This window comes from Rhincodon typus, chromosome 33, assembly GCF_021869965.1.
Source record: "Rhincodon typus isolate 14 chromosome 33, sRhiTyp1.1, whole genome shotgun sequence".
NCBI lineage: Eukaryota > Metazoa > Chordata > Chondrichthyes > Orectolobiformes > Rhincodontidae > Rhincodon > Rhincodon typus.
In genome coordinates this window covers 32,883,693-32,906,482 of record NC_063364.1, presented here as the reverse complement: position 1 = coordinate 32,906,482, position 22,790 = coordinate 32,883,693, and the positions used below count along the sequence as shown (strand labels likewise).

General features: G+C 42.0%; 1 protein-coding gene across 1 annotated transcript in view; it reads left to right on the top strand.

Moving 5' to 3' along the window:
• The first annotated feature begins 12,513 nt into the window (after positions 1-12,513).
• The window catches only part of rasgrf1 (Ras protein specific guanine nucleotide releasing factor 1), a 96,767-nt gene continuing 86,490 nt past the window's right edge, over positions 12,514-22,790 (top strand). The window contains exon 1 of the mRNA XM_048616029.1: positions 12,514-12,789. Coding sequence (XP_048471986.1) covers positions 12,514-12,789 — 276 coding nt within the window. The remainder of the gene's footprint in view (positions 12,790-22,790) is intronic.

Genomic DNA, 22,790 nt, shown 5'->3' with positions numbered 1-22,790 from the left:
GGCAGAGTGAAAAGATAAGATGAGCCAGTCATTAATAAGGGAAAATAGATTGCACGTGTTTACTGATCTTGTGAGAATACAGGTTTGATAAAACTTCCCCAAATTTAAAATTGATCAATTTTCGCCATCATGTTTTGCACAAGCAAAGGCTTTTCCAAGTTAATTAACATACTAAAAACTCTAGGCAGCTTTTTCACGGATAAACGAGAACCAAAACTCTGCAATGGGAAATAGCAGACTTTTGAGAACATTATATCTGGCTAAGAGGCCCATGGTCAGAAAATAGCGCTGAAACCAACAGTCCAACCTGGTTCAAAGCTGTGTTACATCTTCCAGCTAATTAAGAAACACTAGTGCTAATGAGGAGAATTTAAATTAAGTTGTCAGGAGTGGAAAAATAGCACAGAATCGAGAATGGTAAGTTAATAGATGTAAATTGGAATAACCAAGAAATTAAAACATACGAAGGCAAGGTAATGGTGCATAAATGTGATGAAAGGAGTGTAGTAACTAAGATTGGTGAATTAACATGTGCACGTTGCCTTGTGGAGTGATGATGTCATGGCTATAACAGAGGCCTAGCTCAAAGAAGAGCAGGAATTAGTGTTAAAGACTCCTGGATTCAAGGTATTCAGGAATGAAGAAAGGTGGTGGGATGGTAGTGTTGGTTAAGGAGTTCATTGCAGTCCTGAAAAAACAGATGTTCCACAGGGTTCATGGATGGAATCGATTTGGCTAAAGCTAAGGAACAAAAGAGATGCAAATATGTTGCTTAGCTATAAACCTTTAACTAGTGAGATGGATGTTGAGGAACACATCTGCAAGGAAATTACACTGAGCGGCAAACATCACAGAGTAGTTATACTGGGGGATTTTAATGATCACATTGTTGACTGAGATCAAGGTGGTGTAAAGAGCATCGAGGGGAAAATGTTCTTAGATTGTGTTTAGGAGAATTTCCTGCACCAATGTGCATCTGATCCAACGAGAAAGGAGTTACTGCTAGATCTGGTTGTTGGGAGTGATGTGGGCCAAGTAGATCACATGTCTGTGCAGGAGCATTAAGGAGACATTGATCATCATAAGGTTTAGGATGATGATGGAAAAGAACAATGAACAATTACAGGATGAATAACTAACTGGCAGAGAGCTGACTTCAATGGGCAAAGTATGGAGCTCATCTGGATAGACTGAAGCCAAACGTTGGCAGGAAAAACTGTGGCTGAAAAATGGGCGACATTTAGAAGGAAGATAGTTTGGATACCACCACCTTGTCAAAGGCATCTAGAATCACAGAATCCTTGAAAGCAGGCCAGCTGGCCAAATGAGTCTACACTGAAAAACATCCCACCCAGACCCCCTACCCTATAACTCAGCATTTTCCATGGCTAACCCACCTAGCCTGCATATTATGGGCAATTTCCCATGGCCAATCCACCTAACCTGCACATCTTTGGACTGTGGGAGGAAACCGGAGCACCCGGAGGAAACCCATGCAGACGTGGGGAGAATGTGCAAACTCACACAGACAATTGCCTGAAGCTGGAATTGAATGTGGGTTGCTGGCGCTGTGGGGCTGCACTGCTAACCACTGAGACACCCACTGAATAAAGGCAATAAATACTCGCCAGCCAGTGATGCCCCATCCCATGAGTGAATTTTTAAAATGTCTAGGTATATTCCCTCAAAAGCAAAAAGGAAAACAAACAAATTCCTTCCTTCCTGTTTTCAGGGATGGGAGTCTTAAATTCTGAGGATAGATTGGAGAAATTGGCAGTGGTTCCCTTGAAAAGGGGAAGGCTAAGAGAAAATTTGATCAAAGTTTTCAAAACCATGTGGGGCATGGACAGAGTAGAGAGGGAGTAACTGGTCCCAGGTGTAAAAGGATTGAGAATAAGAAGGCACCGATTTAATGTAATTTGCAAAAGAAGCAAATGTGATGAGAGAAATAGAACATTTCACTCAGCAAGTAGTTGGGGTTTGGAATCCACAGTCTGCATGTGTGTTAGAGGATGATTCAGTCAAGGCGTTCAAGAGGATATTTGGTGATAATTTAAGCAGGAGCAATGTGCAAGGTTTCAGGGAAAACATTGGAGGTATATTTGACATTAGTCATTTGGAGAGCCAGGGCAGACACAGTGGATCATATAGATCATAGAACATAGAACAGTATGACACAAAAACGGGCCTTTCGGCCCATGATGTCATGCCAAACATGACGCCAAATTAAACTAATCGCTTCTGCCTGTCCTTGGTCCATATCCCTCCATTCTTTCCATATTCATGTGTTTATCTCAAAGTCCCTTAAAAGCCCCTACTGTATCTGCCTCCACCACCATCCCTGTCAGCATGTTCCAGACTCCTACCACTCTCCGTGTGCCCCCTCATCTCCTTTGAACTTTCCTCCTCTCACTTTAACTCTGGGAAAAAGATGCTGACTGACGATCCTATCTATGCATCTTGTAATTTTATAGACTTTTATCCAGTGTCCCCTCAGCCTTTGCTGCTCCAGAAAAAACAACCCATATTTTTCTGACCTCATGGCTCCTGGACCTTAAAGGATATGGGCCCATTCAGCACAGTACCAATTCAGTGATTCTGTGCTTACTGAGGTGCAAAGTTTATTAGTATGTAGAACTTCTATATAACATTATATTTCAATGGTTTTTACAAGAAATTGGATAGCAATGATGAAAAGTCCCAAACACATATAATCGGTAACATGGTGATATGAACAAGGAAACGCTGAAAATTATTTTTACAAATTGGAGTCTAGATGGTTTAGGGAAATGTAAAAATGAACTACAGGGAATAGAAGAGAGATAACCAGAGCTGCAATACGTTTCAAGGAATGTCAGTTCTGCTGACTGAAGTGATCTGCAAAGTTGAAAGATTTTAAGCCCAGTTGAAGGCTGCAAGGAGCTGACACAAGCTGATATTGATGAAGACGACTGTGTTTGTCTTAATTTCAAATGCAAAGGGGATATCTGCCTTAGGCATTAGCTCACTAAGGGGTTAGCCCCCTAAAGGCATTAGCTCCCTAAGGCATTAGCTCCCTAAGGTGTTAGCTCCCTAAGGGATTAGCTCCCTAAGGCATTAGCTCCCTAAGGCATTATCTCCCCAAGGGGTTAGCTCCCTAAGGGGTTAGCTCCCTAAGGGGTTAGCCCCCTAAGGCATTAGCTCCCTAAGGGATTAGCTCCCTAAGGAGTTAGCTCCCTAAGGGGTTAGCTCCTTAAGGCATTAGCTCCCTAAGGCATTATCTCCCTAAGGGGTTAGCTCCCTAAGGCATTATCTCCTTAAGGGGTTAGCTCCCTAAGGGGTTAGCTCCGTAAGGGGTTAGCCCCCTAAGGCATTATCTCCCTAAGGGGTTAGCTCCCTAAGGCATTATCTCCCTAAGGGGTTAGCTCCCTAAGGCATAGCTCCCTAAGGAGTTATCTCCCTCAGGGGTTAGCTCCCTAAGTGGTTAGCTCCCTAAGTGGTTAGCTCCCTAAGGGGTTAGCTCCCTAAGGCATTAGCTCCCTGAGGCGTTAGCTTCCTAAGGCATTATATCCCTAAAGCATTATCTCTCTAAGGGGTTAGCTCCCTAAGGCATTAGCTCCCTGAGGCGTTAGCCTCCTAAGGCATTATATCCCTAAGACATTATGTCCCTCAGGGGTTAGCTCCCTAAGGGTCTAGCTCCCTGAGGCATTATCTCCCGAAGGCGTTAGCCCCCTAAGGTGTTAGCTCCTTAAGCACCTTAAGTCTTCATCTGCACTTCTGGATTAACCGATTTCCTAATTCACCAAACAGCAACTCTTAAGGAGTCAGTGATGAAATTGAAGGTCATGAAGTCTGTGATTCCAAAAAGGAGCAGCTGTTTTGTTTCTGTGAAAATGATCAAAAGAAAATTGTCACAGCCACCAAGGGGTGATGAAATGTAAGGAAAATTATGAATGATGTAAAACTTCAAGGTTGGTTTTAATTCCATAGTTTAAACAAAAAACTCACCATACCATTGCGCATTGTAGGATTGGGCATTGTTGATAGGATAGAAAGACCCCTGTAGACTGAACCTCCATACCCACTTTGGAAAGGAAAGTGTAAAGATTGTGGTAAAGAATAATTGAGCACTACAATCAGACTTGAGTGACTTGACCAATCACCCAGAACTGAAAGTTCAAGCGTTAACTCCTTTGGCTTTTGTGGATCATATATATTATTCTTGATGAGATTCTTTGTGAGTCTGTTAGTGTAAACTCTATGGACTTGGATCTGCTTTTGTGAATTTACCACTTTGATTAGACCTGTATATAATTTGCCAATATCTCATAATTCTTGCTTTCAACCTTAAATAATTGAGGCCTTATGAGTGAGGAGTAACATTCAGTGTTTCAGTGGTTGCAAATCTCTCACTGATTTGAGGTTATGCTTTCAGTGTTTGCATTTCCAATTGTTTGCAGCCCATGGACAATTCATTCCTCCTGAAAGAACAGTTGGGCTATTGTTTGACATGTGATTCATTCAGAATGATTCTCTTACTGTTCAGTGGTATTATTTTATATAAAATTTTCTGGACTTCAACATTCAAGTGAAGTGTTTCACTTTGCAATGATACAGGAATGTTATTTAAAGGGTGTGCAGCACTGCCAATGCGGACGATGATAGCCATGATATGGAGGTGCCATGATGTGTTGGACTTGGGTGGACAATGTCAGAAATCACACAACGCCAGTTTATAGCCCAACAGGTTTATTTGTAATCACAAGCTTTCAAAGCGCTGCCCCTTCATCAGGTGAATTGAAGAGAAGCACACAGGCAGAGCATCAAAACCTCGTGTGGAGGCTGCACCCAATCATTGCATGAATCACGAATACTGACCTTAAAGAAAGTCTCGCAGTTGTGTAACACCTTGATTTACCATGAAATGTGATCACAGTGTTACATGGAAGGAACTAATGTGCAAACATTGCATCATATAATGATTGTCTCTGTATTTCTTTAACCCTCTCACTATCAAATGGTGAGCTGTTCTGGTTTTGTTTAGCTCTGTTTAAGAACATTGTAAACATTTAGAGTATGGAAAGTATTTTTTGCACATTGAATCTAATGTTCCAATGAGCAAAATTTCCAAGGAATTAAAACTGCAAACCTCTGTTGGATGTTATCACCATGTCTGGAATTCTGTTTTTTATAATTTAAGTATCTGTGTTTAGTTCCTTAACATTTTCAAATCTATCCCAGCCCGTTATGCATTCTACTCATTTTTAAAGTCTCTTCCCACACATCAACTAACTCTGAGAGAAAACATTTGTACTTATCTGTAACCTGGTGTAAAGCCTGATGGTTTTGTTTAAATATCCTTGATTCTCATAATTGCATTTGAAATTAGTAAGTGCTTTATTATTAACGATTAGCTCATTTTTCTAATAACAGCAATTTTATATTGCTTTAAACTCTATTGAAAGACAAGAAAGCATCAGCATTTTCCAACAAAGCAGCTAATTTGGCATCAAACAGATTTGACATCCTGTGATTACTGCATGAATAAACAACATAAATGGGAGAAAATGACCAGCAACTCCCATACCTGGCCCACCTCCTAGGACGACATGATAAAATGCTGCAACCCTCCCTCCCCATCCTTCCTTCTTTCTCTACAGCTTGTGAGAGGTTTTAAATATGAAGGTTATAGGGAAAAGAATGAGAAATAAAGATAGCCCTAGAGAAATTCAGCAGGTCAGGCAGTATCTGTGCAGCGAGAAACAGATTTTAAGCTTTAATTAGGATATAACTCTTCTTCTTAGTCATACTGGACATGAAATGTTAATTCTTTTTCTCCTTTCACAAATGGTGCCAAATCTGCTGATTGTTCCTGTTTTTTTTATCTAAAACAGACATTGCTAGAGAAACTCAGCAGAATTGGCAGCATCTAAGGAGAGAAATCAGAGTCAACATTTCGGGTCTTCAGAACTGGACACTAGACCCAAAACATTAACTTTGTTTTTTTCTCTCCACAGATGCTGTCAGACCTGCTGAGTTTCTCCAGGAATGTCCATTTTTGTTTCATATTTCCAGCATTTGTAGTATTTTGCTTTCATTAAAGAGTAAAATATTTATTGCAGTATTCCTTGGGCAATCAGAGGCAATCACATTAATGATGCTAATCCTATCAGTGTATTCACTTGATTTTTATATGAAGATTGATTCCATATACCTAAATGTCTTTACCTCTCAATCCCAATTTCACAATTTTAATTTGTCGTCCAACCTCGAGGACAGGAGTTCATGCTATGGTGCATTCTGTTCATAGTATGCATGAGAATACACCAGTGTACAGATGTTGAGTCTAGTCCATGAGGTGCAGATCACGTGGTTTCCTTTGTCCTGGATAATGTGGAGCTCTGTTATGGCTGCACTCATCCAGGAAAGAATTCCATTAAACTTTGGACTTGCACCTTGTAGCAGAAAGAGAGTTTGTGCATTTCAGAACGTGAATCATTCAATGTTGAACTCCCAGCGTCTGACTTGCTCAAGCATCTGCATTGATGTGTTTGGTCCAGTTGAGTTTTGAATCAATGGTTAAAACCTCTAGGATGTTGATAATAGACTCTCAGCAATTCTCTCTAAACTGTGTGAACTGGGGAACACAGTCTCAGGATTAAAATCAAGCCATTTAGAACTGAGGTGAGGACTCAGAGATTGGTGTCTACAGTCATAGAGTCATACAGCACGGAAACAGACCCTTCAGTCCAACTAGTCCACGCTGACCATGAGCCCAAACTAAACTAATGGGGGCAGCACGGTGGCACAGTAGTTAGAACTGCTGCCTCACAGTGCCAGGAACATAGGTTCAATTCCACCCTCAGACAACTGTCTGTGTGGAGTTTGCACAATCTCCCTGTGTTTGTGTGGGTTTCCTCCGGGTGCTCCGGTTTCCTCCCACAGTCCAAAGATGTGCAGGCTAGGTGGATAGGCCATGCTAAATTGCCCATGGTGTCCAGGGAGTTGTAGATTAAGTGGGTTACAGGGGAATAGGTCTGGGTGGGATGCTCTGAGGTTCAGTGTGGACTTGTTGGGCTGAAGGGCCTGTTTCCACACTGTAGGGATTCTATGATAATCCCACTTATTGCATTTGGCCCATATCCCTCCAGGCCTTTCATATTCATGTACCTGTTCAAATGTCTTTTAAATGTTGTAACTGTACCTGCATCCACTACTCCTCTGGCAGTTCATTCCACACACTAACCACTCTCTGTGTAAAAAAAGTTGCCCTTCATGTCCTTTCTAAATCTTTCTCCTCGCACCTCAGAAATATGCCCCCTAGTTTTGAACTCCCCCATTCTTGGGAAAAGACCGTTGGTAGGGAAAAGACCGTTGCTATTCACCTTTATGCCCCTCTTGATTTTAAAAACTTTTATAAGTTTTAAAACTTCTCAACCTCCGAAACTTTAGTGCAAAATGGCCCAGCCTATCCAGCCTATTTTTATAACTTAAACCCTCCATTCCCAGCAACATTCTGGTAAATCTTTTCTGAACCCCCTCCAGTTTAATAATATCCTTCCTATAATAGGGTGACCAGAACTGCACACAGTACTCCAGAAGGGGCCTCACCAACGTCCCGTACAATATCAACCTGACGCACCAGCTCCTGTACTCAATGAGCTGAGCAATGAAGACAAGCATGCCAAACGAATTCTTAACCATCCTGTCTACATGTGATACATCTTTCAAAGAATAATATACTGGAACCCCTAGGTCTCTCGGTTCTACAATACTATCCAGGGCTTTACCATTAACTGTATAAGTCCTACCCTTGTTTGTTTTACCAAAATGCAATACCTTGCATTTATCTAAATTAAACTCTATTTGCCGCTTGTCAGCCCATTGATCAAGATCTCTTTGTAATCTTACATAACCTTCTTCACTGTCCACTCTTCCACCAATCTTTATGTCATCCCCAAACTTACTAATAACGGTTCCAATATTCTCATCCAAATCATTTATATAAATGACAAAGAAATGTGACCCAGCACTGATCCCTGTGGAACACTGCTGGTTGCAGGTCTCCAGTCTGAAAAACTAGCCTCCCCCACCACCCTCCGTCTCCTACCATAAAACTGATTTTGTATTGCCAAATTGACAAACTCACCTTGATACCCATGTGACTTAACTTTGCTAAATAGTCTACCCTGCAGACTGTTGTCAAAGGCTTTATTAAAATCCAAGTAAACAACGTCTACCACTCTGCCCTCATCAATCTTTTTGGTTGCTTCCTCAAAAAATTCAATCAAGTTTGTGAGACATGATTTCCCACACACAAAACCATGCTGGCTATCCCTAATCATTCCTTGCTTCTCCAAATGCATGTAAATCCTACCTTTCAGAATCAATTTCAACAACTTAGCTGCCACTGATATCAGGCTCACAGGACTATAGTGCCCAGGCTTCTCTTTACAGCCCTTCATGGACGATAATGGAATAGTGTAGGTTTGATGGGCTTCAGATTGGTTTCACAGGTCAGCGCAACATCGAGGGCCGAAAGGCCTGTACTGCGCTGTAATGTTCTATGTTCATAAACAATGGCACAACATCAGCCACCCTCCAGTCCTCCGTCACCTCACCCACGTTTATAGATGATACAAATATTTCTGCTAGGGACCCCGCAATTTCCACCCTAATTTCCCACAATGTCCTGGGATACACTTGATCACGTCCTGGAGGTTTATCTAACTTTATGTTTTCTAAGATCTCCAGCACCCTCTGTAAAGTGAACTGTTTTGAAAATATTAATATTTATTTCCCTGAGTTCAATAACCTACCTTTCTTTCTCCACAGTAAAAAGTGATGCAAGGTATTTCTTCATTATCTTTCCCATCTCCTGAGGTCCAACTCAAGACGACTTCATTGATCTTTAATCATAGAATCCCTACAGTGTGGAAACAGGCCCTTCGGCCCAACAAGTCCACACCAAACCTCAGAGCGCCCCACACAAACCCATCCCCCTATAGCCCATGTAATCTACACATTCCTGAACACTATGAGTAATTTAGCATGGCCAATCCACCTAGCCTGCACATCTTTGGACTGTGGGAGGAAACCGGAGCACCCGGAAGAAACCCACGCAGACACGGGGAGAATGTGCAAACTGCACACAGATAATCGTCTGAGGGTGGAATCGAACCCGGGTTCCTGGCGCTGTGAGGCAGCAGTGCTAATCATTGAGCCACCGTGCCACCCAAAGGGGCCTTACTTCCCATCTCTAGTTGCTCTTTTACTCTTACTATACTTGTAGAATCTCTTTGGATTATCCTTAACCTTATCTGCCAAGGTGCGGAGGTGCCAGTGTTGGACTGGGGTGGACAAGGTCAGAAATCACATGACACCAGGTTATAGTCCAATAGGTTTATTTGAAAACACACATGCGTGCATGTGCGCGCGCGCACACACACACACACACACACACACACACACACACACGTAAAGCTAATGTTAAAAAAGCATACAATTTACAGACAGTCAGTCAATATGGCATTTTATAAATTTCTACTTTGGAAATAAAACCAGTCTGACTCCAAACTAAAACACAAACACACTCTGAACGAGGCCTCACACTTAACATGCATTGTTTGACCTAAAAGGTCACCTCTTCTTTACACTGATAAAACCTTTAGTTCTCTCAGGGCAGTGACTTGAAAGAAATTTGTGGATGTTTATATACATTTTAATCAATTAAAACCTTCTAACTGATTAAAGATTTAACAGCATCTTAGGTTTGTTTAATACATCTTCATCAGTGATGTGAACCTTTGATCTTTTACTTTTAGATTCTGTGTCTGATTTCACCTCTCTCACTAACACCTGAAGAAGAAGCGAGACTCTGAAAGCTTGTGTTTTCAAATAAACCTGTTGGACTATAAACTGGTGTCATGTGATTTCTGACCTTATCTGCCAAGGCTATCTTACATCCCAACTTTGCCTTCCTGATTTCCCTCTTCAGAATGCCCCTACACTTTTTATACTTTTCAAGAGATTTATTTGATCCCAGTTGTCTATCTAATATATGATTGTTTTTAATTCTTGACCAGAACATCAATATCTTTATTCATCCATTGTTCCTTAATCTTACCAGCCTTATCCTTCACTTTAGCAGGAACGTAATGTGTCTGAACTTTCATTTTCACACTTTTGAAAGCCTCCCACTTGTCAGTAGCCCCTTTACCTGCGAATAGTCTACTCCAATCAACTTTTGAAAGTTCTTGTCTCATACCATGAAAATTTGCCTTATTCAATTAAGAACTTTAACTTTTATTAAGAACTTTAACATAACTATTTTAAAACTAATAGAATTATGATCACTAGTCCCAAAGTGTTCACCAGTAACACTTCAGTTACTTGCCCTGCCTTGTTTCCCAGATAAGGTCAAATTTTGTACCTTCTCTATATATTGATAAATAAAATTATCTTGAACACATTTAACAAATTCCTCACCATCCAAACCTTTAACACTATGGTAGTCCCAGTCACTGTTTGGAAAATTAAGGTTCCCTACTATGACAACTCTATTATTCTTACATATATCTGAGATCTCTCTATATACTTGCTCTTCAATTTAACTCTGACAACTGGGGGGCCTTTAGTACAATGCCATTAAGGTGATCATACCTTTCTTATTTCTAATTTCAACCCATATATTTTCATTGGATGATGCCTCAGAAATATCCTCTCTAATTACAGTAGTGATGTTTTCCTTAATAAAAATTGCCACTCCCCTTCTCTCTTACCTCCCTTTCTAAATTTCCTTTAGCATCAAAAACCCAGAACACTGAGCTGCCAGTCCTGGCTTTCCCTCAGCCAAGTTTCTGGAATAGCTATGATGTCCCAGTCCCATGTTCCGATACATGCCCTGAGTTCATCAGCCTTACTTGTAAGACTCCTTGCTTTGAAATAAATGCAGTTTAATTCTTCAGAGTTACCTCATTCTCTGACTTGCTCTTGTGTGTCTTTACTAACTAACTTGCTCTTTTCTGATTCAGAACCATCCTCATCTTTCTCCCTATTTTCACTGTTACTTAGGAATCCTTCCCTCCCCCCAGTAGTTTACAGGCTCCCAAAATAGAACTAGCAAATCTCCCCACCAGGATATTGGACCCTTTTCAGTGCAAATGAAACCCATCCCTTTTGAACAGGTCTTTTCTACCCCAAAGAGACCCCAATGATCCAAGAAACAGAGTTCCTGTACAGTGCACCACCTCTTCTGCCACTGAGTTATTAGCCATATAATTTTCTTCCTTCCCTCATTAGAAATTGGCACCGAGAGTAAACCAGAGATTACTTTTTTTTTTGTTCTGTATTTTAATCTTCTACCTAACCTCCTATATTCACTTTGCAAAGCCTTAACCCTTTCCCTCACTTTACCGTTCCTACCAATGTGTCCACTAATTTCCAGCTTCTCACTCTCTGCTTTGACAATATGCTTCAAATGTTTTGAGATGACCTTAACTCTGGCACTAGGAAAGTAACATTCTATCCTAGACTCATGCTCATTGCTGCAGAAACTCCTGTCTGTGCCCTGATAGGACAGTCGCCCATTACAATTTTTATTTAAATCTTGACAAACCCCTGAAGTCTTTACCCGAGAGGGTTGTAGATGCTCAGTCATTGAGTTCAAAACAGAAATTAGTAGATTTTTAATAATTAGTCACATTAAGTGTGCTGGGGGTAGTGCAGGAATATAGTGTTGAGGTAGATGTTCAGCTTTGATCTAGAATGGCAAAGTAGGCTCAGTGGGCTATCCCTCTCACTATTTCTATCTCTCCCTCAGTCTGTCTCTCTCTGTCTATATCTTGCTCTTTATCTCTCTAGTTATCCCTCTCATCCTCTCTATCTCCCTGTCTCTACCCCTCCCTCTATCTCTTCCTCCGTTTCTATCTTTCCCTCTCTATGTCTCTATCTCTGCCTCCCTATACCTCTATCTCCCTCTCTGTCTCTATCTCTTTCTCCCTACCCTCTATCCCTCTCTCTCTCTCTGAATCTATTTCTCCCTCTCTATCCCTCTCTCTGTCTCCCCCTCTCCTTCCCACCCCCTCTCTCTCTTCCTTTCTATGCCTCTATCACTCCCTCCCTATCCCTCTCTCCCTCCCTATGCCGCGCTCTCTCTCTCCCTCTGTCCATGGTGCTGAAATTAACTTGCAGGCAGCGCCACGTGATGCGCCGAGCCAGCTCAAGGGGCAGGGGATGAGCTGGAGTTTGGAGCTGTCACAGTGAAAGCGGCTTCTTTTCAGTTTATTCTTGGAGCAGCCAGGGCCTGTGGGCCGGGGTGGGGGGCGCTGAGGGGGGAGCGAGATGCTTGAAGAGAAAGAGAAGAAAACGATGTAGAGGCTGGATTTTGGGGGGTGGTGGGGCGCAGCGCTTGATCTACAGATATCTTAATTTTTGGAAGTGACTGGGGACTGAATTCGAGTTTGTGTCTCTGTAAGTTCCTGTTGCAGTTGAATCGAGAGACTGAGGGAGATGTGAGGTGTTGTTGCGGCAAAGATGCAGAAAGGAATTCGGCTGAATGATGGGCACGTTTCCTACCTGGGGGTTCTCGCCAAGAAAGATGGAACCAGGAAAGGTTACCTGAGCAAGAGGAGCTCGGACAACACCAAATGGCACAACAAGTGGTTCGCCCTGCTCCACAATATGCTGTTTTATTTTGAGAATGATTCCACCACCAAAGCCTCTGGTCTCTACTTACTGGAGGGGTGCGTATGCGAGCGGGCACCATCCCCCAAACCATCGCTTACAGCCAAGGAATCCCTGGAAAAGCAGGTAGGAGAGCCAGGGCACTGAGTGTCCAGTGGCTAACAACCAGTGGCCAGTAACCAATATCCAGTGGCCAGTGTAAAACGAGGTTTCAGGCAGTTCGCACCGCCCCCACCCCCGGCTGCAGACTTTTGTCATTTTAATTAAAAATGTGCCCAATCCTCACATGATAAATCCAAGAGCGGTCTTTCTTTGATTTACTTAAAATCCACGACTTGATCACACGGTTTGTGTTTAATAATCCCAGCGCAAGGACTGCAGACCCATCTCTCCAAGTAAACAAGGGGGAAAAGGATGGAAAATGCAACACTTTTGGTGCATTGAGATTTCACGAATCGAATCTCGGAGTAAAATCCCAGCTGTGATAAAATTACAATTGATGCCATCATTAAAAACTACTTTTATTTTTATTCAAAAATGGCTTATATTTCTCCTATTCTGTGACGCTGCAATTATTAATCGGTAGTTGGGTTTATTAAGACGATGTGTGATTCTATTTTTAACAGTTTATCAGTCACAACAGGAACCTTTACAAAGCAAAGAGAGAGAGCGAGAAACACATTCTTGCTTCTCATATTTGAACAGATCTTTGTAATAAAGTCGTTTCTTGCAGAGATGACAATATTATGGATTCTAAAAACAATAAATTATGCATCATGCCAGATGCAATGGTTTACGAAACTAGATAAAGTTATTTAACCATTGCATGGACAGTGCGGCTGGAAGTAATGAGGAGTGAAGCGGGCGGATCTGTGTGAGTTCGCTCAGGGTTATTTTTATAGTGTAGAGAAAGCTCTGGTCCAGGACTTTCTGCACTCATTGTCTCCGCCCCACGTATCGAGAGGGAACTGCAAGTCCCTCACACTCCAGCTATTTCGGACACACGTTGCATTCAGCGCTTTAATTATCCTTGAATCCACAATTGTTTTGTTTCTAGTCATTTTTTACTGACATAAAAACACGTAAATCAAAAGTAGCGGTAGATTTTTTAAGGGAGCAATTGCTGCAGTTTATTTACACAGGAGGAATATCTTAATACCAAAATATTCACTGTATGGAAATCGACCGATCCCCAGATACTGTATCAATAAATCCAGATGAATGTCCCTTTGTCACAGATTAAATATTACTGATGCCCTTGCCTCGATAGCATGTTACTAAGTGTGTAAATGGTTTCCTGAATGAACCGTCTCTTTCTCTCCGCTATCGTTCTTTATATAATCTCCTTATTTCATCCTGCAACGTTTATGTCAGTATCTGACACATTAATGTCCCGCAGTATCAGTGCAATAGTGAAACTACCTGCTGCATCATCTACCACTCAATTAGCGTGTTGCTTCACTGGTCACTCTCATACAAGTCAAAACAATTTTTAAAAATCTATTGGATTCAACTTGTACATGTTTAGAAATAAATCCAAAAAGGTTCTGTAATATTTGAATATGAAAATCTATCGACACGAGGATTTCTGGCAAATTGACTGCAGGAAGACTTCAGATCACTGCTGGAATGGCCCAATGCATATGACACAGCCCTGGAATGAACAAAAATAAGCAGAACGGGGGACCATATATCCAGTAAGTTTCATTTTCCCCTCTCCAAGGGGTATTTAAAACATACATGTCCATACACTCAATAAAAACCGAAAGAATTGCGTATGCTGTAAATGAGAGACAAAAATAGAAATTGCTGGAAAAGCCCAGCAGGTCTGGCAGCATCTGTGAATAGAAAGCAGAGCTAATATTTCAGGTCAAGTTCTGAGGAAGGGTCACCGAACGGGAAACGTTAACTCTGAATTCTCTCCACAGATGCTGCCAGGCCTGCTGAGCTTCTCCGCGGTTTGTATTACACATACACGTTCACTGACATTGTACACATTCACGTACACACGAAAACACTCACACAGACATGTACACAAGTACACTCACACAGACATGTACACACGTACACACTTACACAGACATGTACACACTTACACAGACATGTACACACGTACACACTTAGACATGTACACACTTAGACATGTACACACGTACACACGCACAGACGTACACACACACACATTCATACGGATTTGGATAGTCGCAGTGCTACAGTGTGACCTGTGTTAAACCAGTCGAGCTAAAAGGAATGCTGTGGGTTAACCCAATATGGAATCTCTCCCTCTATCTCCAGGGTCAGGGCTCAGCACCGTTCCTTATAAGAGGAGAGCGAACTGACTGGAATATCCCTGCCCCTGAGGTGACACTGGGAATGAAAAATAGGACATTCCCCAGTTATTGCAATATGTGAAAGGTACCAGAGATATAAACACCTGGATTCCTTTGCAGCAAAATGGAATTCTGGACATGATTCTAAAATTCTGGAAAAATGGCTGAGCTGTGGATGTGGTGACCGAGAATGGGAGCTGGGATGTGGGCTTGTGGGGAATGGGAGCTGGGAATATGGAGAGGGGTATGGGAACTATGCTCAGTGAATGTGGGATGTGGGAGTATGGGGACAGGGGCTGGGAAATGGGGGCATGGGTGCTGGTAGCTGAGAAGTGGGAGTGTGGGGTCTGAGTGCTGGGAAGTGGGAGTTTGGTGCCTGGGAACTGGGAATGACAGGATGTGGGGTGTGGGAGCTGGAAATGTGGGGTTTTGGGGTCTGGGAATTGGGAATTTGAGGGTTTGGGGTCTGGGAATTTGAAATGTGGGGATTTGGGGTCTGGGATGTTGTGGTGATGGTTAGTAGGGTAACAGATTGAGAAATGAAATTCAAGAATGTGACTGGGACAGTGTCAAGGGAAGACTGTAGGACAGCTAATCAGTTTGGTAACTGGCCAGATTGTTATATTGTCAGTAATGTAATCACTTGCACTGAGATTCAAACTGACAAAGAAATCTTCAATGTAGATTTTTTTTCATATTATGTGGGCCCCACTGGAAAAGACAGTACTTATTGTGCATTCCTAAATGGCTATGAGAAGTAGGCCACCCTCTTGAACCACTAGAGTCCAGATTTGCACTCACAGTGCTGTTAGGAAAGGAGTTCCCAGGAAGTGCACCCACCCACAGTGAGGGAATGTTGTCATATTTCCAAGTTGGGATGGTGAGTGTTTGGAGGATAGTGTTCCTATGTACAAGTAAATGGAATTAGTTCAGTTTAGGAACTTGTCAGCATGGATGGCCCTATGACTCTATCTGTTGCCCATGCCATTCAGGGTGGTAGAGGTCACAGTTTGAAAGGTGCTGCAGGAGAACATTGGTGAATTTCTGCAATTCATCTTGTAGATGGTACACACAACTGCCACCATGCATCAGCGCTGGATGTGGCACCAATCAATCAGGCTGCTTTGTCCTGGATGGTGTTGAGCTTCTTGAGTGTTGTTGGAGCTGCATCCATCCAGGCAAGTTGGGAGTATTCCGTCACACTCCTGACTTGTGCCTTGTATATGGTGGACAGGCTCTGGGGAAACGGGAGGTGAGTTATTTGCTGCAGGATTTCCTGTTTCTGACCTGCTAGTACCAATGCCTGCATGACTACTGAAGAATAAACTGGTATTTATTTATATGACATGTTACTGTGGCAATAAATTTCTAATGTATCCACTTGTCAATCATTTGGTTACAAACTACCCTGGCAGGTTATTCATACAATGAGTTTCCTTGTAATATTCCTTGAAGCTCATTATTCTCCCCATTTTCCAACTGCGTAGATTATGCATCCATACCATTGAGTATGGAGCTGAATTGATTGAAGTATATAAGATGAGTAAAGGTAATGATGGGGTAAACAGAGAGAGGTTTCGTCCCCTGCTGGGGGCGTCCTGAACTATATACCTACCCTTTAACTTACAGCATGGCCAACCAGAGTGAACACTAGGAAGCTCTTCTTCACACCAACTCCTGATTTCTCATCCCCAAAAAAGCTGCTGAAGCTGGAACTTATTTGAAAATTTCAAAATGGAGCATTATAGGTTTTCATTGGCAAGGATTTTCAGAGTGATGGAACAAAATTAGTTAAATGGAGTTAACAGACAGATCAGCCATGATGTAATTTGGTGATGGAACAGACTCAAGGGGCTGAATGGCATCTTCCAGTTCCTGTGCTTTCTCCCTTCACTGACGCATGGGGTTTTACTGGGGCCCGTGCTGACTGCTGCCCATCCTCCTGGAGCTGTCATAGGTTAGCAGCCTGGAGTGAGAGACACGGTTTTTCCACGTTCTACTTCACAGCAAGGGCACTGAGGCCAGTTGCAGTTCTCACATTGTTTCAGCTGAGGTCAGGAGGTCAGCCAGATCTGGACCAATCTGGGCTTTGTTTGATGCTGTGATGAATCTTGAGCCACTAGGGACATTGGAGACCAGCACTGAGACTCTCCCAGCAGAATGGGCTCAATGCCTGGGGAAGCAGAGTTTTCCCGTGTCCTGGTCATTAGTTATCCCTCAGCAACTTGCTGTCCATGAAGCAGCAGTGTCACTCCCTATAGTGAATTACAGTTACTGCAATTCAAAAATGCATTATTGGCTTTATTGCACTTTGGGACATTCTGAGGTCAGGAAAGATGACAGTGAAATGCAAGTCTTTCTTTGATTTTTGTAATTAAACACAGTGAGATTGTGAAATAATAAACTATTTGCATTTATATAGCAGTTTAATGTAGTAATATATTCCAATGCAAGTATCATATTGGAATATAGTGAACAGGAAGTGTAGTACTTTCTGAAACAGGTAACAAGTATGGTACACTGATGCACAGAGGCAGGTAACTCTTCATCACAGACTTGCTTTTTCAATAGCGGGCTTTTCAAAATCATCAACGAGGAGTGGGATAAATGTAATACTTCCGGTCCTTGAGTTTCCACCTCCCTACTCAATGCTTGCAGGGAACTTTTAAGAGTCTGAATCAATACATTTAATGTGCTGGTGAGTTAACATATTTCTAAAAAAAAAGAGTTCAGAAGAAAATTTTTACAAATGCATTTCCTTCATCATGAATCAGAGTACAGGAAACATTTACCAGAAGATATAAGGAATGAGAGACCTTGGTTATCCAAAAGACTGGGGAAGCTGTCTTTTGGTTCAAAATCATCAGGGATTTTAAAGGAGTGAGTAAAGAGAAGCTGTGCCCAGTGGCAGGAGGGTCAGTAGCCAGGAGAACTCAGGTTTAAAGTGATTGGCCAAACTACCAGAATGGGGATATTAGGGTAGGAGACGCTGAGCCTGAAAGGCAGCAGAAGCAAATCCAATCATAATTTTCAAAGGAAATTTGGAGATATACACTGCTTTGGAGCAATCAAAAGCCACACTGCCTGTTAACTCTAGTCGATGCAAAGGGATGTTGAGTGTGGGTCTATAAGTATGGACGTCTAAAAAGTTCAAATTAACACCTGCATCTTTTAAGATTTCCAGCAATGCGTTTGCATCAACAATAAAATGTGACTAACTTTTGGCCAAAAGAATGAATGAGAATGTTTTATTTTCAATTTCAAGAAATGATGCTATCAAATACAATCAATGGCCATGATGTGAATTCTGTTTATGAAATCAATGCATTAAGATGACAACAACTGGGACTGATGTGAATCCTGCAATTTCCCCAAGATTCTGGGCCACAGGTCGTCTCTGCCAGAAATGTTTGCCTGTCTCTATGGTTTGATTGCTTCTATTCAAAAAACAGAAGTGTCGAGCGCACTTATGTTTTAGGAAATTAAGCTGGTCAACAAGTCATCAGAAGTGCAATGTATCACATCTCTCGGGTGAAGCAAAGTGAGACTCAGATTTAGTCAATAATCTCATAATGGATGAGAGACAACTACTAAAAGTAATGGCAAAAATTTTGACTTTAGGCAATAATGTCTTTAATGAAAATGGTACTGGAGAGAGGTTTAAACAGGTGGCTGATGAGTGTTCTACCTTATTGGTCAAGACAGAATTATCCTGACTGAATGTTTGATATGGACAGAGCAATTTCCATCAGACGTGAACAAGGTCAGCAACAACAACTGAACAAACCCCAACAACATGTGACATTTCTTTATGCCTATTCCAGTTTCCCTCTCTGTCTGTCTATCTGTTTGTCTATTTCTTTCTTTCTTTCACTCTCTCGTACAAAAGAGAATTACCACTCCTCCAGGGCTGTCCTGTCCGCTCCAGGAATTAGAGATTAGTCTCCAAGACACTGTTGTGAGCAAAAACAAAATCACTGGTAGATAAAGCACAGGGTTATTAAAATAAATTGTGTGGGATTTGTTTCCTCAATTTTTCTGAACAATTTGGTTAATTAGTTTTAAAACATACTGAAAATGGGAAAGGAAAGGCTGTCTAACTAGTTTGTATGTTGGAGGTGGGAGTTCCTGTTATGAAATCTCCAGGAATACGTCCAGTCAGAGTTGGCAAGTCTTATTGGTCTTCTGTTTTGGATTCTTAAAATATCTGAAGTTAAGGGTGTTCCTATTTTAATGTCATTCTAATATACTATTGTAGACAACACAGATTAATGGTGAATTGCAACCATACCTCACATTAGCTGCATATGCAACTAAATGTTCATTAAAGGCTTTCCCCATTGTCAGGCAGGAGTTGGAGACAAAAGCTGTTTCAGAGAGTATTTACACAACAATCTGATCTCACGGAGTTACCTTGGGGGCTAGTGGGGTGAGGAGGGAGGGGAAGGAGGGGGTCAAGGGGTTTTGTGTGATATGATGGGGTTGAATTTAAAGTGATTATTTGGAAAGAGACTCAGTATCTTGGAAAGTGAAGCAGGCAATTGATTTGCAATGGTCCCTCGTGGGGTTCACTGCAACAACAAAGCCTCTAATGGGACAGCTAGTTACACAGGAGTAACTCAATGAGACTGTACAATAGAATGAACCATGGACTGCTCTGAGATTGTTTGGAGCATGGTCGCCATGTTTTGCTGCTAAAATGATGGATATCAGTTTAAACTGCTCTGTCCTTTTAAGGTCACTGTTGAAGCATTTGCCATTGGAGAGTGTTGTAACTGGGGACATGCATGAAATATTAGATGTTTGTAGACTCCTGATGTCAACTATTGGTTAAATTCAATTGCTTTGGGGAGAGGCCAATTTCCAAGGCAGAATAATTGGAGAAAAGGATTACTGTGGTCACGTTGAGGTCTAAACATGATAGTGACTTTCCATTAGAAAAACACAGGTAATTGAGGGCAGAATAATATTTTTACAGCATAAATTGCTTTATAAACTCATCACACTGCAATTGTATTCTCTCACATGTGGCTACACTGAGGCACCTCCAATTGGGAGGAAAACATACTTACAGTGTGAAACCTGTTTACATAGACAAATCCCATTATAAATATATACATAGGCATTTATAATAGAAAAGATTGACAGGAAAAGTAGGCAGAAGTAAAATATTTAATGTATTTATAGACAGAGTAATTACCTGTATAATAGTCTATCTTTTTTTCTTTAATTGGGGAACACTTAAACATCACAGTGCAGGAGAACAAAATTGAAAAGGATAAAAGGCAAAGTGGTTCAGAAAGTTTTGTTTAGCAAATTTCAGCTCAAAGATGATAAAATGGCAGAAAGTTAAGGACAAGCAAGAAATAGACTTTAATATCCAGGGAATTGAAAAGAAATTTTTAAAAAGAGGGAAGAAGGGAGGAAAAATTGTATATTAGGAAATTTAGAGGCGACAACAATGGCATGAAAAACATTGTGACAGGAAAACAACAGGAAGTTTACTGATTGTAAACAGGACAGCTAGGTGGACTTCATAGAATATGAGTTCCCTGATTAGGGCTGTTAATCTGGTTTAATCAGGGAGCCCTGGCTGATAGATAAGAACAGAAGTGTCAGACATCCTGATCACTCTGAGAGCTGGCTCTGAGGGAGCTGGATCAGTGTCAAGGACTCTCCACGTGTAAATAAAAGATGACTCAGTGACGGGATACCAGCCTCTGTGGAGTTATTTAAGTGGCAACGAGAGTGGGATTAATGATGTAACCATGCAAAAGCGCCTAGTAGCTGAAGCCTAGCTGGACTTCAAACAGACGCTACAACTGGCTTTATCATTGGAAAATGCAGCAAGTGGAGCATACGAGTTGCAGGGTATTCTGATAGAAGTGGACACTCTCGTCAGTCCAACTGAGCTTGGGGAATACCACTTGAGTGAAGGCAATTGCAGAGTCTCACTCAGGACATATCCTGAACAGAGGGACTCCAGATCCACCCACAGCAAAACCCCTAAAAAACACCAACCTTCAACCAAATGGTTAAAACTTTCTTCAGGATCTGGGTCAGCAAGCCATTGCAGTTGCTGCCGATATGCAGATTCGAGATTGCAAGAATCCCATTAGACTTGAATAGAGTAAGAGAACTCATAGGCCTGTATCCAGGAGAGTCTACACCCTGGAAAACCTGCCTATATCTGGTTTGCAGCATTAACATTACTTAACAACATCCAGTCAGAATGAATCAAAAAGAACATCTGGTTAAATGATCACCCTGTTCTAATGGTGGTCAATAGTGGAGCAGCCATTTCAGTGATCGCACAGTCTAAAAAGAATCACTCCAGACGTCAAACCTTAAGTTTGTGCAAGACCTCAGCTAAACTGAGAACCTATACCAGGCAACCTGTGACGTGATTGATTGTGGTCAATCAGGAAAGCCCTAGCTGACCAATATAACCAGGAGATTAGAATCTCCTCAGTTTAGGTGATTGACTCTGAGCTGGCTGGGCCACAGCCATTTACTGAGCACTAGTGAATAAAGGCTGACTTGATGATGAGATACCAGCCTCTGTGCAGTCATTTCAGTGGTGATGGGAGAAAACAGGATGTGTCCGAAGAACATTCACTTGCAACTGTCATCTTGGAGTTGGAGTAAGCATTTCTGGCATCAGGCCTTTATTTGGGAAGCTTGACTCATTTGTTCCTGCTGAGCTCATAGGTTGCAGTCCTGAGTGACTCTTGTTAAAGATGGTTTCTGCAACCACAGATACAGCTGCACTGGTATTGACCTCCATGAGAACTGGGTGACCATTTAATCAAACATTAATTGGCTCCGATTTGGGTGTCACTGAGCAATTTAAATTGTTCCAGCCCACACGTACAGGAACTTTCCAGTGTGTGCACTCTCCTGGGTACTGAGCCCAGTATATGGAAAGAATGCATTTTTTCCAGGCAAATGGCATGGATAATGACATGGAGTGGATAAAAAGCAACGAGTAATCCTTCTGACTGTTTGTGGACCTGCAGCATTTTCGGTTATAAGGGGCTTAACTTTCCCAGAGACACCAGATACTAAAACCTTCCAGGAGTTGACAGAATTGGTTAAGAAATGTTATGACCCCAAACCTCTTTAATCCTGAGATGCTATTGGTTTTAATCTGGCTGTTAGAGAACGGGGGGAGTCTGTATCTGAATTTTTGACGAGGTTACTATGACTGGCAGGGGCATGTAATTTTGGGTTAACCCTGAATGAGATGCTGAGAGACCATTTGGTATGTGGGATTAATGGTGTAACCATGCAGAAGTGCCTACTTGCTGAAGTCCAACTTCGAACAGGCACTACAACTGGCCTTGTCATTAGAAAATGGCAAGTGAAGCATGGGAACTACAGGGCATCCCAATGGAAATGGACCCCCTCACCTGTCCGACTGAGCTTGGGGAACACCATCTGAGTGTAGGCAATTGCAGAGCCTCATGCTGGGCATATCCTGAGCAAAGGGACCCTAGGCCAACTCACTTCAGCCCCCCACAACAAAGCTGAGCCTTGGCCAAGTAGCCAAACAGTTCTTCAGGATCTAGGCTGGTGCGCCATTGTAGTTGCTGCTAGTATGTGGATTCGAGACAGCAAAGGAGTCCTACAAGGTCAGATTTGAGTAGGAACACTCAGAGGCCAGTACCCAGGAGAGTGCACACACTGGAAAGTTCCTGTACGTGTGGGCTGGAACAATTTAAATTGCTCAGTGACACCCAAATCGGAGCCAATTAATGTTTGATTAAATGGTCACCCAGTTCTCATGGAGGTCAA